Genomic DNA, 15,678 nt, shown 5'->3' with positions numbered 1-15,678 from the left:
GAGGCGTGATTTTAACTCCCCTAAATCCAATCCTAGTACTCGCTACTGGTCCGCTCTCAGCATCGGGTACGCTCTTCACCTACGCAGTGGGCTCTTACGGTGTCCCACACGCTGTCACACTCAGGATGTTGAAATAAACAAATACAAATAAAATCGTATGTCCTGGTTTATTAGCCGCTACTTCGCCTACACCTTTGATTATATCACACAACACCTGTGGCACGAATCGGTTCACGTGGTGACCTGACCACGTGGTCACACTCTACAATTAGGTAATTAACATAAAAAGGACCATAATGGTCACTCATATAATTATTTAAACAGTCCCCCCCGACCGAGAGAAGCCCCGAGGAATTACTAACGAAAGATTTAAAATGATTTAAAATTTAACGGAATTACTTAGCAGTGCTGGCAAGCGGTGAGGTCCCTGGGGTGCTGATGCGTCTGCTCTCGGTCGGAGCTGGCAAAGGACTGGGGTGAGCTCAGGGCTCTGCTCGCCTAACATGGCGTCTTCGTGCCGAACCAATTATCGTTATACCTATTTACGATTACGTGCCACAGGAAGCTACAGGTAAAACATGAAACACTCTTAATAATTATATTACACCTAATGCATGATAAAAACTATTAACTAAAATTACAACAATATATTATTAACGATAACCAGTCTGGCTTCGGCGGACTTCGGTTCGCCTTGTGCATGTTCGGTACATTTTTTCGTTGTTTATGCCTTAACTAAATATTAATTACTTACTGGGGCGCAGGCCCGGTTGATGTCATGTTAATAATTATTTTTTTAGTTTGATCCTGAATTTTATAAAATAAATGTAATACAGCCTCACCGAGAACAATATCTGCAAGTAGATTCGACTTTGCGAATATTTTAAACATTCAAATTGATATTCACTTTGAATCACAAAACTAATTAATATTCGTACAGTCCTAGCAAATGTGAAATACAACTCCCTAGAAAACATCCACTAAAAATACTAGCAGCCCAACTTGTGCAGAATTAGACTTTTCCTTAGAAAAAAATGTCACCTTTGTGAGACAACTGTACTTTGATTCAATTAACAATTAGGAATTCTAAAAATAAGTTCCAATAAATGCAGTGAAAAATTAAGATTGAGTGTGAGCTATTAAACTGCACTATTATATAGTTAAAGATGGTAGTTGTACATTTATACCTTGAAAAATTCAAGGATATTGTCTTAATGTTTTTTAACATTCAAAGGTAGCAACAGAATACATGAGAAAAAAAAATATTGAACCAAAGGCTGCACACATCATGCCGCTAAGAAACATTATATACTTTCTCCTAAAAGCATCAACATATTTTAATGTTTCAGAAAAAAAAGAAGTACCAATAAGGCACTTAAGTTACGGCTGATTGTGATAGCAGAATCATTAAAGCTACAGAATATTAAAAAACAGATATGACTTAACCCCAAAGACTTACAAAAATGTACAAATTATCGATTACAAGGTGGCTTTCAGCAAGAGTTTTGTTGTTTTATTGTTGTGTCAGGTTTTAATTGTGAGTTGTCTCGTTAAAGGTTTGTATTATTATCATGGACTGAGTCAAGAAACATTAATTTGTCAAAATCTCTTTTAATTTATTTCCTGTACGTTCAATAGTACAGAGATGAATCTTATTATGAACCTGTTGTTGACAAGAACTAACATAGACATGTTATCAGCATCGTATGAATACCACTCAGCCTGTTCTGTAGCATACTCACCACTGAAAAAGAGAGAGTGGCATACTGACTGATGACGGGGATCCTTCACGATCTTCCACTCAACCTCGAAGTACGTCCTCCTCTGCTCGTCATGAGCGGTTATGAGCATGCCGCCAATCTCCACTCTGATGTCCACCGTGAAGAATCTTCGATACTCTCTCTCCAACCACTCGACAACCGTCTGTCTCGCCGTGTACAGCTCCCCGTACACCGGTATGCACCGGAGGATCGTCTGAAGGTCGTTGTTGCGCACACAGCCGGGCAGCCAAACTGATATCTCCAGTTTCTGGAATGGCTCTGGGAGAGTTATTTCTATCGACTTAATAACTCTGTTCAATCCAACCTGGGGAGCAACAGATTTGTCCAGCTGTTAGGCCAATAAAGACAGCACAAATAGTGTTAAAAAGGAAATAAACAAGAAATTAAAAAAAAAAAAAAATTCTGCACGCAAACATCTTATTATGAACCAATAACAGTTTTAGTGTTTCAATGTTTAAATGACATCTTGTAATGACCCAAAATAATACCCTCCCCACTAGCTACACAGTTTAATTAACGAGTTATTATGTTGTCTAATCATGGTCAGTACTATGTTTGGGTTGTTCAGTATCATTTAAATAGCAGCTTGTGATTCCTTCTAAGAAGAATTTAGGTGTTTGCCGTAAGTTTTATTATCTTAATTTACATTATTTCATGCTTTTAAATTTATTCTGACAATTTTTTTTGTGAATAAGCCCCTAGATATTATTTTTACTGGATTGTTTATTTGTTTAGTTATGTTTTTATGGGCTTTCACGTATTTTTTTTAACTATTGCTTGTTTTTTTTCCCTTTATTCATAAATGTTTGTTAACGTAATTTTTCTTTTGTACCTATATTTTTCTGTCATGGTCCTTTGTTTGAATGAGCAGGTGCAATAGTTTGCCGGGCGAGTACAGACAGAGAGTTCAGCAACCGTGAGAAAGGACTTTGCAGTTAGTTGAAGTGATGCTGCCATGTGCCATGATTGGCTGATATTTTTTTCCCAGGTATATTTGCGATTGGTTAAAAATGATGTCACAAGACTCAGTGCTTTTTGCTTGTAATTTTGCTAGTAAAGCCTCGTTGTGGAATCGGGAATTTGTGTACTGCTATGTTTTTGTGGGTGCTGTGGTGATTGGGTAGAGGTGGATGCAGCTGCATAGCCTCGTTTGTCAGTCACTGTCTGTACGAGGTACTGGTCGGTCACGTATTGGGCGGTGGCTCGATAACAACATATTAATGGCTTGAAGAGAGAATTTTGCGGCTGTAGTCCCGCCGCTACCTTATGGAATCAACCTTTTTCCGTCATTTCAAACTTTTAATTAGAATTATGTGACCACAGTCGTAGGTAATTCGCCCACAGCAAGGATTGAGAGAACGTCTTTGTTCCGAGGACTGAGTTCTGCTTGTACCGTGAGTTCGTGTGCAACTACAGGATTTACTTACGAACAACATTGAATATTAATTTTTTGGTACCTACAAACAGTCAGTTAGTATTCTTGGAATCAATGAAGATGTTTCGTGCAACCTGTTTGTATATTCGACATGTATTTATTTTAGTGGTCACAAGATGGTGGTCATGAATGACTTGTGAATTTTATATTATATTATATATATTAAAAAAAAAGTTAAAATCAGTTTGCTTACGAGAGACTTTTATCTCAGTAATCTAGCATCGAAAGTAACATTTATTTTGGAACTTACATAGTTTCTTCATCGCCCAACTTTTTTATTCAAGTGTTTATGATTGTAAACTCTAGGCATAATTTTGAGCTAGCTGGGAAGTCTGGAGTGGTACGATATTTATTCAATTATACCTCAGGCTCCTTATTTAGCCAATAATAATAGTACACACTTTGACCCTGATAGTTTAATTCATATGAAAAACTGGTCATCTGGGTTACAGAAGAGGAATGGAAAACCTGACAGAAAACCTACATCCCAGCTGTCAAACTTAAGTGCACAGCTACCGACTTACAACCCAGTACCTGCTTGCACTGCATGAACTAATACCTCTCCTTCGTCATCCTCGGACTGCTCCACATCGAAGCAGACATGGAACTCGATCGGCCCCGAGATCCCCGTAGCTTCGTACCGGAACAAGTCACTGGACAGCTGCTGGATGTGCTCGTCTACAAACTTCAAGTTGTTCATCCGTTCGCATCTCTGGAGACGCCGGGTCAGCAACTTGTCGGACTCGACACTTTTCGCCTGCTGCTGGCTGAAAACAAACGCACCTTTGTTTTTGCACCGTAGCAATTGCTTAATGGAAAACCAAATAATATTAATGTGCTTGATTTTTTTTACAATATACCTTTAAGCTTTTCATTTTTTATTTTGATTTTAAACTGTTGTAGCTATTTGATAAAGTTGAAAAAAAAAGCCAGATTTTATCTTAGAACAAGCTACAAAAAAAGGTTTAGCTTGTAAGAAGTTTGCTGGTGAATCATAGACCAGTGCTTGTATGGTAACGATGCAAGGATCTCCAGCACACACCGAGCCACAGTGCGTAACAAGCTCCGGCCAATACCTCACGACGCTAGTCCCGGGGCTGGCTGCCCCGTTCCTGGTCCGCTGCTTCAACAGTCTCTCCTCGCGAGCGATCAGCTCGTCGTATCTCTTGATCATGGCGCTGAGCCGCTGAGCCTCATTTGCCATCACGTCATGCAGACCAAACCTTTAACAACACACATTCAGATTATTTAAAAGTGAAGAGTGCATTTCAAAATATATCAGGCAAAATATTACAAATTAATGAGAACTTGCATAAAACCCATTTAAAAACAACCTTACCAAACTTCCACTAACACATGGGAGTAAAAAACGGGGGAGTGGGATTATTGGGAGAAAATATTCTTATGGTTAAATTAAACTAACAGGACTCAACATGTAGAAAACACATTTTTAAACTACGCAATGATCTGGAGACTTTCAGCTTGCTGCTAAATGTTTCCTCAATGATATTTGAAAATGAAATTATTATCGTTTTGATTTTTTCATAATGAACATAAATAATCTAAAAAAATAAAAAGTTTTTTTCTGTATTACTTAAAAGATGTGGTTTAGCATGATGAATAAAAAACATTTACAACAGGAAACAAGATTTATGAATTTATTTTGTTTATGTATCACACTTCTACTACGACAAGGCGGGTCAAGTTCAAAATACAATACCTGTCTTACTATTGCTCAGAAACAAAGTAGGGGAAATGTAAGATGTCATGGAAGTTGGCTAATGATAAACTGAATTGCAGAACAAAATAGAGTAGGTAGTGTGTAATATTGGCAACAACAAAAGCCATAACAGCACTGTGTTAGTGTGAATTTTGGATTATCATGGTACGAGGTGTGAATTAATAAATAGAATGAAATTTTTTTGGATATGTGTAGAAATAAGAGTAGAAGTTGTCACGAGATGAAAGGCCGTGTTTAATTATATTGAATTAATATAATGGTTCAGTGGAGAGAAAGAGTGTATGGTTGTGTGAATTTAGTAGACAGGAAAGCGAATGTTTGTTTTGTGATATAGAGGAAATTATATGAAGCAATAGCAAATTTACTTGAAGTCAATTTAATATCTACAAGAGAAATATTGATAGTAAATGATTATTGTCATAAAGCAAAGAAAAATAAATGATTTTTAAAGGCTTTTAAAGGTTTGTGATTTGTAATTGTGTTTTATATGCATTTTGTTTCATTTGTTAGGTGAGTTGTGTGTGTTTCATTTGCATGTTAGGTGAAATAGTTTAATTGGTTATGTGAATCATAAAATTTATTAATTAATGACAAAAAAGATAATTTTTTAATAGGTAAATTTTGCAATCCTTGAAGTGATAAAAACAAAGCAAAAGATTTGGCAAAGGTAGGTTAGCTAATAAATAAATATATACATTTATATTGTGATATGATAGGGATATTGATGAAGTCGTCAACAAAGCTGTCCTGAAGTAGTTACGTCCTCTACGTTCTTACGGTATAAGCTCTGGAATGGGAATTTAGGTTTGGGAAAATTCTCATGCTTATTTTGCAAAAGATATTGTTGTTGAGAAAAGTAAATTAGTGCACGGAATATATATTCAGTAGCAAGTTCTATAATTAAATTATAAAACATGGTATCACAAAATATACTAAACCAGATGGGATTATAATAAACAATAACATTGCTACCGCAATGGGGGTTGAAGTGTTAGTCGAATCCTAGGGCGCCACCACATGTATAATGGGCATGTGGACCTGGCTACTCTGTTCTCAGGGCCGTGACGTAGCCCGTTTCCCCCTGTATCACAAAAAAGCTCAGAAAAACAATGACAGGTGTGTGAAGCTCCTTTCTCTAACTGCAATCGCGACTCGCTGCCAGTTCGTCCTCGCTCGGCAGCTTTCGGGAGCGGAGCAATGACATCACACCGGTGGGCGTGGGCCGACACATGCACACACACACACACACGCACACTTCGGCAGGCGGTTAAATTCCGGGGTCATAGAGGGTGGTGGGTGGTGGTGGAAGGAGTGGGCTCGGTGGTGGCACATCGGGCTCAGAAGGGCGCAGCCTGGGACGATGTCAACGTAGCAAATTTATTTTTGGTATTTTGTTCTATACTTTAATAGATATGACTGAAAAATAGAACATGATACCTTGGGAAATATCACTTTGGGATAGAATTCTATATTTAAATATTCTGGAATAGTAGGTATACAACATCAGAAAGTTAGTTTAATAGAGAAACCTGGTTTTTACAAAATGTAGGGGTGGTAATGACATCAGTGCTGTCATCAATATTGTTACGGCAACGGGGTAATTATTCCTTAATTTTTCTATGATACGTATCCAAGTTTATTCCTTGATCCTAATGGCATGATCCTGTACATATTGATCCTGTGGTACATGATGCTTGCTATTTTAATTTAGTATGTCAAAAGATCCTGCACATAACAAAAACATGTGATATAACAATAATTTATGTTATTAAGTTGAATAAGAAGAAAAATACATTTTGTATTCAACTTAAGATCATTATTCATTGTTATATGACAAATATTTATGTATAGGATCTTTCGATGTACTAAATTAAAACAGCAAGCATCATGTACCACAGGATCAACATTTACAGGATCATGCCATCAGGATCAAGGGATAAACTTGGATATGTGATACGGAACAATTACCAGCATAGGGATCTAGACTACTCGCTTACAATTTTCCTTATCCTCATAGCCATCAATTTTATTAGAATCTACTTGGATCTGAAAAATGACAGTTGCGTGACAGTCAAACAAATTTAGAAGAACTCAAAAATAACATATTTAGATTTATATTTAACAAGCGCACCTAAAATCTACAATTAACTATTTTCCGAATCTAGACCAGTAAGAAAAATAAAAACACAATTAAACAAAAAAATGACAAGTATTTTTTTTAAAAAGGTTTAAAATTATAAAAGCCCAAGCTAAAAATTATTGTATACAGACTAATCCAACAAAATAAAAATCTTACATTAATTTACACTTAACTGCAATATAATTTCTTAAGGCACGTATTACAGATCAAAAGTTTGGAATCATCAAATTAAAATGTTTTACTTCAAAATACTAAAAATGCTAATTAACTTTACTTTTAGACAAAAAAAACATTAAAGGAATCCCTTGAATTATCTTACTTCCAAACGAAACTTTTGGCGCGCGCACTGCACTCAGTCCAACGAGCAACGAGGTAAGCCTTCTTTTCACATACGAGAGAGCCAAACGGCCGATCGTGCATCATCGGTTTTTTTTTGTTCATTGTAAATAAATATGGCGGTGTTGATAAAAGGAAAGACCATAAACAAGGCAACGGTATTTATTTGTAATTGTTTTTAAAGGAAAATACCTAATTGAAGAAACGTACTTCGTGGATTTGTATATTTTTCCTACCGTATAAAATCTAGGAAGTCTTTGTCTTCCACAAATATTCTCGGGACGTCCCATATTCCTTTGCAATTTAACGCATCTTGTAATTTTCAGGTAAAGAATTATGATATTTCTGATTGATTTTTAGAATACTGAATCGTTTTGTACCTAACATGTTTATAAAAATTACGAAGGCTTTATACGGTAATTTTGTTCTTTCAGATCTTTGTGAAGATTAATATAAGCTCAAGTGATGGTAGCAGTTGACTGCATTCAAGCGAGAAAATTTCGAAGTAATTTTTACTTGAGCTAAACTATTCAGGTGAGTTCAGTTAATTTAATTTTGGGTAATTTACTAACACATTATAAAAGCATATTTTGGTAAATATGTAGTGTACGGATTAGCGTCAAAAAAATTTCATTATTATGCTCTTTTACTTCCTCTTTGGTAAATATTTATTTATTTATTATCTTCCTGTTTTATACACTCACAAGGTGAAATAGGAGTTGTCAATTGATTACAATATTATAAATGATAAAAATCATAACAAACAATATAATAAACATCACACAAAGTATAAAAAGGACATATTATGTAAAAGCTAATAAATATAAAACAAAAATACACAATAAAATAATAAAATTGACAAGACAATTAATAAGTATCTATACATTAATCACAATTATGAGAAGATATTAGGTATTAATAAGAAATTGATTTAAACTTTCTTTGAAAACTGGAAATTTATTTATTTTAAAAGATAATTGAAGATCTTTAGGAAGTTTATTTATTAATTTTGCTGCTGAAAAATAAGGATTCTTTTCATATAATGTTGTTCGATGAGATTTAAAATATATATCAGCCTTTTTTCGAGTATTATAAAAGTGGATATCATTATTATGGGGAAACTTAATGTTTGTTAACCCAAAAATTATTGTTTGATATATATATAAACTTGGCACAGTAAGAATTTTTAGGTATTCAAAATGGGGTTTACATGTAATTGAAGATTTAACGTTTTGAATTATCCGTATAATTTTTTTTTTGCAAAATGAATACGTTTTTCCAATAGCTAGATGCCCCCCAAAATATAACCCCATAGCTGATAATAGAATTAACATTAGCAAAATACATTGTTCTTACTGTATCATGAGTACATGTTTTCCTAAGAGCATTAAAAGCATAACATAATGAGCTTAGTCTGCTACATAAATTTGTGATATGTGTTTTCCAAGACAAATAATTGTCTATTGCTAATCCAAGTAATTTAATATTATCATTTATATTATCATTTGTAGAGTAGCGGTATATTCGAAAAGAAAATGCTAAAAATCCGAAAATACTTTTATTATATGCTCTTTCACTTCCTCTTTTCAAAACAATCGGCGGAGATAAGAAATTCCAAATACTTTAGGAGATAAAAAAATTTTAATTTTAATAGTTCGGCGATATTTGTTAAAAAAAATTTAAAAATTCCGAAAATACTTTTATTCTATGCTCTTTAACTTCCTCTTTTCATTTAACCCGGCGGAGATAAGAAATTCCAAGTACTTTAGGAGATATTGAATTTTTAAATTTTCATCACCATACCTTGCATTAATGCGGCCACCATTGTTTCTTGTTTACGAGTTTTTTTTTTTTTTTCCGTGACGTAGGTGAACGACTACATCATTTTCTATTAATGGCAAAGGAATTGTACCCGCCTCTAACTTAGGTGAGTTTTTAACGTTTCAAATTTTAATGTTTTATTTTTGTTATTTGGATTTGTTGCGCAAGTAATAAGTAAAAAAAAAAAACAATTACGTGAGTTCCTACTGTTCATCCTTTGTCCCGGTTTGTTTGGCCAGGTCAGTTACATTATAAATACTTTAAAATAAACAAGCATTGAAATGAATTCACATTATTTTTAATGTCTGCTTAGTTTGAAAGTATTTTTTATGTAACTGACCTGACCTAATCGACCATTTTATTAATTACGCATTCACGAACACACAGCAAAATAAAAAAAATGACGACGTTCCAATGGTTGCACAGGTCTTGTATTGCAAAATTAAAAAATTCGATATCTCCTAAAGTATTTGGAATTTCTTATCTCCGTCGGTTGTTTTACACCAAACTTATTTATAATGTGTTACAATATTTTTTAAAACATTGTGCAAACGATCCCGGGTGTAATTTGAATTATTATGTGTAACTGTAAAACACCATTGTTCGTTAAAAACGTATTTGAATATTCAACATTATTTTTAAATAACCGTACCGATTGTGCCGAAAATCGGTGGACGATCGTTAAGTTACATAATATTAATAATTCAAACGACGAAAATATGATTGAAAAGTCAAATCGATGGTTGTTCCAATCGAGTGGAAGAGAAGCAATGAAAACCAGAGATTAAAATCTGTCGAGAATATTTTTGTTTTTATGTCTTCCAGTGCTCAAAATGATATGCAATTGTGGCCCCGACCACAAAATTTTATTTATAATTCATTAATAATAACGCCCCTCGCGATAAACAAAGGAAAATATGTATTAAGGAGTGCCTGGTTTCCGTGATAGCGGATAGGTATTGCGATTCATTTGGATCGCGTCCGTCACCGTAGATGGCAGCACATAGGGGAATAATATTATTTCGTTTTTATAACACGATTTTATAACAAATACGCATCCCAAATACACCAAACTTATTTATAATGTGTTACAATATTTTTTGAAACATTGTGCAAATGATCCCGGGTGTAATTTGAATTATTATGGAATTATTATGTGTAACTGTAAAACACCATTCGTTAAAAACGTATTTGAATATTCAACATTACTTTTAAATAACTGTACAGATTGTGCTGAAAATCGGTGGACGATCGTTAAATTACATAATATTAATAATTCAAATGATGAAAATATGATTGATAAGTCAAATTGATGGTTGTTCCAATTGAGTGGAAGAGAGATGCCACGCATGCGTACAATCAGCATAACAGGACACATCCGTAGTGGGACATCCGTAGTGGGACAATGTGCATTATGGGACACTTTTTCGTGCGTGCAGCCGGCGTTCATCAATTTATTAGACGTCACGTCAAAATATAAAGAAAATGTTGTATCCAACATAATATAAATACTTTTATACGTCAAGTTAGTACAAACGCACGTCACAGGTAAGGAACATTTCATAATGTCTTCATACACCATTTTTAGTAAGCAAAGCATGTACAAATGTGTACAATTCCTTTTGTACGTCATGTTTGCAATTAATATTACAAATAAATGTGTGACATCGTAGGAATAATCCTTTATATGAACTTACGGTACCTACATTAAAAAACTTAAAAACATTGTGGACTGTTAGTTTGATTAGTATAGCTACATTAAAATGTGAAATCGTGTGAATGGTTTGCTATGTCTGGGTACCTACATATTATACTGTTAGTTCCTAAGCAACCATATATGAGTATTTTCAATGTAGCTATCCTAACCAAATCAACCATCCTCAATGTTTTAAAGTATTTATAATGTAACTAACCTAACTGACCATTAGTTATTATGAGTTGATCTAAACAAACCTAAACGGACCCACACGGCAAACAAACATGGCGGCGGCCGCACTAATGTACAGATGTATGTTTATGAATAATCGGCGATTTATCCTAAACGTGTTGGAATTTTAATTCTCCGCAAGGTTGGTCGAATAGAGGAAGGTTTTAGCACTAAATAAAAGTGTTCTCCAATTTTTGAAACTTTTTTGAGGTAAGGAAAAAAATGGCGGCGGCTGCACCAAATTACAGGTATGTTAATTTATAAACGGCGATATCTCCTAAACAAGTTCGTATTTCACATCTCCGCAAGTTGTATTAAATAGAGGAATTTTTGTAGCACGAAATAAAAGTATTCACGTATTTAATTTTTTTTTTTTTAAGGAAGAGGGACTGGTCGAGATAATAACCAGGGACTGTATTACAGTTCACAATACCACGAAAATATTATCTCAAAATATCTTACTTTCTAATTATTAAATACTGGTATCAAAAACAAAACTAGAATGGGTAGAATTTTAACCTTCAATTCGATACCGAAACTATAATTTATAAAATTTTGCATGTAAAATATTGCGTCTACAGTACTCTATCCAAAACATGTTTTTCCTCGCTTATCCTGTAAGACTGTAGCTATAATATCATAACCGACTTCTACCTCATGATACACTTTTCCATCCTGACTATATTAAAATTTTTATAACATAGCTGACCTAAACTAATCAATCATTCACTTCATTTTCAATGCGAACAAGTACTATCCTCACGTATTAAATTGAAAATATCGCCTTACACATCAACACCATCATACATACTTAATTCTTCCATGCACACATTTTTACATCTCTGACTTATATCTTTTTTTCTAAGTAGGCCTAATTTCAATTACAATTTTTTCTCTTCAATCCAAACCCAACATAGTTTAAATAACTATGACCGTTCCTGTTTTATTACTCAACATACGTCACCACTCCTGCTTAGACTTCCAGACACCTCTTTAACATCCATCACAAATATCAAATGAAACCACTTCACATAAAACAATAACCTACTGTTCTATCAACTCCTAAACTTACATTCCGTACTTCCAAACTCTTACTACGCTACTGATATGACATCATTATATTTCCCCTCCGTGATTCTCAACCAATCAGAAAGCCATCGGATATTAGAATTGAGCCTTTTCATTGTCTCTAACCTGTGCTAACCAAACGTTGACAATATTTCACAGAATGTATAATGAAACTAACCTAATTAACCACTTCACAATTTCGCAATAATTCTCAACCCAACTGACTATTTTTTCAATTTCATAGCTTCGTAATATAGTAGGGGTTGTAATGACGTAAACGATGCCATCTTGGAGGCATCATTAAAAAAAAATGTATGGAATGCGTTGTAGACTAGTCCTCAAATTCTGTCAAATCATTTGAATGGTTGGTTAGCTTATCTAATCTAACCAAAACCGACCAATCTCACTATTTAATAAGTTTTTTTTTATGTATTTAACTTACCATTGACATGTTTTCATACTATTTGTATTATCCACAATCACCTGCTTGAATGTTGAACTACTGGTAACTAGTAAACCATTGTATGTATATTTAAAGACTTGCAGCACTTGCCAAGTGGAATGGAAGGACATGCACTGTACTGGTTATTGATTTACTGTAATGATTAAACAATATTTCCATGGATCCATAATACACCCTTGATAAACATGAGCCAATAATAAACAAGGAGAAAAAGTATTGACCCGATCACGTGGAACCCAGTCAAGCCTCCGATTGTGGTATTTGCCAATGAGTACACAAATGTGGTTGGATAACCTGGAGTGTAAATAACTTGGAAAATAATTCAAGCTCTATAATTTTTTAGTATAGATAGGTGCTGTTTTATAGAAAACAATTTTACTATAGGAAATTACTGAATCCATGTTAGCAGGATAATAAACTAATATTTTTAAAAACTAAAAATACCTCTTGTTGCATTCCTGTATTATACATAAAAAGGTGTTTCTAAATTCTTCCTGGTTTCTGAGAAATCTCGGTTTATATGTTTATAGCTTAAATTACTATACCTGTGCATTGATGAAGCAGTCACTTTTTTATTAGTCTTTTTTTAGAAAGCTTTAGTCATAACGTGAGTGGTTGATTAAGGTAGGTAAGCTACATTAAAAATACTTAAAAACGTTGGATAGCTGGTTAGGTTAGTATAGCTCCATTCAAAATTCTGTTAACTATTTTGATGGTTACTTAAGGTTTACCATTTTAAGATGATGTAGTTATTTTGACCTAACCAACCATTCACACGATTTTACAGTATTTTTAGTATAGCTAACCAAACCTAGTGGACCATTCTCACAATTTTCCTTGTCTCCAAAACATACATATGCACAGACCCTAAAGGGAAAGCAAAAAATTGTGACAGCCATGTCAATGCACACGTATTGTAATTAAAACAAACTCAGATTTCTCAGAAACCAGGAGGATTTATAAATGCAGTTTTCTGATCCAAAGAATAAACCTTTAGTAATTGGGTTGGGGGGGGGGGGGGGGGGAATTTCAGAATTTTACTTACGTAAATCCATGATGTATGAGTATTAAAGAAAATTGTTATTTGTAGTATGTATATAAAAATTAATGTTACAACTTTCAAGTTTTCAGTTCTTTTTTTCTTTGATATGTTTATTGTTGATAATTTTTTAGTTCATTCTATTTAGTTAAATATATATCACTTACCTGTAATTTTTTTTTTTTGTTTCAGCATCTGAAGAAATTGACAGCTTCAGATCAACTAGTGCACTTTGTCACCCAACTGGCTCATAATTAGTATTATCATTAAGGGGAAGAAAAATTTTTGCAGCTGTGGTCAAGGCTATAACAAACTTTATATTTTTTTGGAAAACTTAAATTATAATTAGTTAGATCACAATCATAGAGTATCATCATTGTTTAATGAAAAAAAATACCAAACAAGTATGGAAAACATAATTATTAAAAAAATTGTTACAGCCCGAAGATATGAAAATGTAATTGATGATGTTGATTAATAAATTTAGTGTTCTAATTTGTAATTAGGGACAAATTAATTAAATTGAACTGTGAACCCAAAACTTTCCAGAATTACTAAAACAACACTACCTCTACTATTGGTTTTCTTGAAGCTGGTGCAGGAGACCAGATGCTGATAAACCAAACATTTTAATGTGGGAACAAATTAGATAAAGTAAACTATATATAACAAGGTTTTTTCAGGTTCTCAATAGATGAACTTCCTTTGTTTTATTTACATGAAATAACTGTAACATTAGAAATAAAACTTATTAATTAGTTTTGCAGGACCAGTATTTATTACATTAATTATTATCAGTTACTTTACATTAATTTAACATTCATAAAACAATGTAATTCTACATGCCGTTTCAAAAAAAATTATTTTTAATCACAACTTGACATAAACAAATACTTTAATTTTAATATCATTCACACCAACAAAAGGAAAGAATTTTAAAGCAAACTACCCATATACAGTTCTCCTCCCTTCCCTTCTTCCCCACTGAAAAGAAATTTTTCTCCAGAATCTGGCTGATGCAGCTGAAAATTTGAAACAAAGTTTCAAAATAATAAATACATATTACAACACCCAAATTAGATGCACATTTGAATAGTTCATTAAACGTGGCACTTTCATAACGTAACATTTTCAGTAATCTATACTTAAGCATTTAATAATTAATTATAATTTAGGATAGATATCCAACATCATAAAGCAAAACCATAATACTCAATATTTTAAGTAATTAATAATTTATTGTAGAGCATATGAAGTGTTTGGTAAAGGTGACAAGATTACCCAATGTATGGCTGCATTCCTTTTCTACCACCTTAAAATGTTTGCTACATAATTGTTAGTGGCAAGAGACTTCAGCACAGTTACCAAGGGTAGAGCATGAGTGGCATAGGCCTACCTAAAATTTTATTTCGGGAGGGATCCGTCCAATTATTTAAGAAAAATTCCATACCTATACAGAAAAAATGAATTTTTACTATAATATATAGAAGACTATACACTATTAATCTAACTTTTTTTTTTAAATCTATTCCCCATGTTTTATTTAACAATTTGACCTATAACAACACCAAATAGCATTCTTATTACTTAAAAATAAAAATACTGGTAACTCTGGAAACATGTGTGATATTTTAGCTAGGTTAGTTTATGTGAACAAAGTGATCCTGGGCTGATCTAGCTGGAAAAAAAATTAAGTTGAATTAAAAAATTTGCTGGAATAAAACTTAAATTATTACAAAATTTCTTCAACCTTTGATTTTATTCCAATGATTTTTTTTTTTAATTTTCATTTCTTAAGTAAATGAATAGAATAGCCATGAATTTCATTTTTCAAACCTGGGTTATTACAAGTTCGTTTGTACACATTTTTTTTTTCAATTCTCAAGTAAGTATACATTATTATATTTAAATACCACACAAACCTAGT

The 15,678-nt window shown here is 33.3% G+C and overlaps 1 protein-coding gene and 1 long non-coding RNA gene across 5 annotated transcripts in view; one reads left to right on the top strand and one right to left on the bottom strand.

Annotated features, from left to right (window-relative positions):
• The window catches only part of LOC134530548 (uncharacterized), a 34,709-nt gene that overhangs the window by 2,655 nt on the left and 16,376 nt on the right, over positions 1–15,678 (bottom strand). Inside the window, exons 1-4 of one of the 4 annotated variants that reach the window (XM_063365473.1) lie at positions 7,417–7,607; positions 4,293–4,439; positions 3,776–3,983; positions 1,743–2,085 (exon numbers count right to left, since the gene is read on the bottom strand). In XM_063365473.1, coding sequence (XP_063221543.1) covers positions 1,743–2,085; positions 3,776–3,983; positions 4,293–4,439; positions 7,417–7,538 — 820 coding nt within the window. In that variant the 5' untranslated portion in view covers positions 7,539–7,607. Of the gene's footprint in view, positions 1–1,742; positions 2,086–3,775; positions 3,984–4,292; positions 4,440–7,253; positions 7,608–15,678 lie in introns of those variants that run through there. The other 3 variants (XM_063365475.1, XM_063365476.1, XM_063365474.1) reach the window with 3 other exon arrangements.
• Positions 7,647–15,222, top strand: LOC134530551 (uncharacterized). Its single transcript, XR_010074836.1, has 3 exons — positions 7,647–7,759; positions 7,868–7,967; positions 13,944–15,222. It is a non-coding gene; the product is annotated as an uncharacterized LOC134530551 (long non-coding RNA).

The sequence above is a fragment of the Bacillus rossius genome, chromosome 3, assembly GCF_032445375.1.
Source record: "Bacillus rossius redtenbacheri isolate Brsri chromosome 3, Brsri_v3, whole genome shotgun sequence".
NCBI classification, from domain to species: Eukaryota; Metazoa; Arthropoda; class Insecta; order Phasmatodea; family Bacillidae; genus Bacillus; species Bacillus rossius.
Note: the sequence above shows the minus strand (reverse complement) of the source record. Positions and strands in the feature narration are given on the sequence as shown.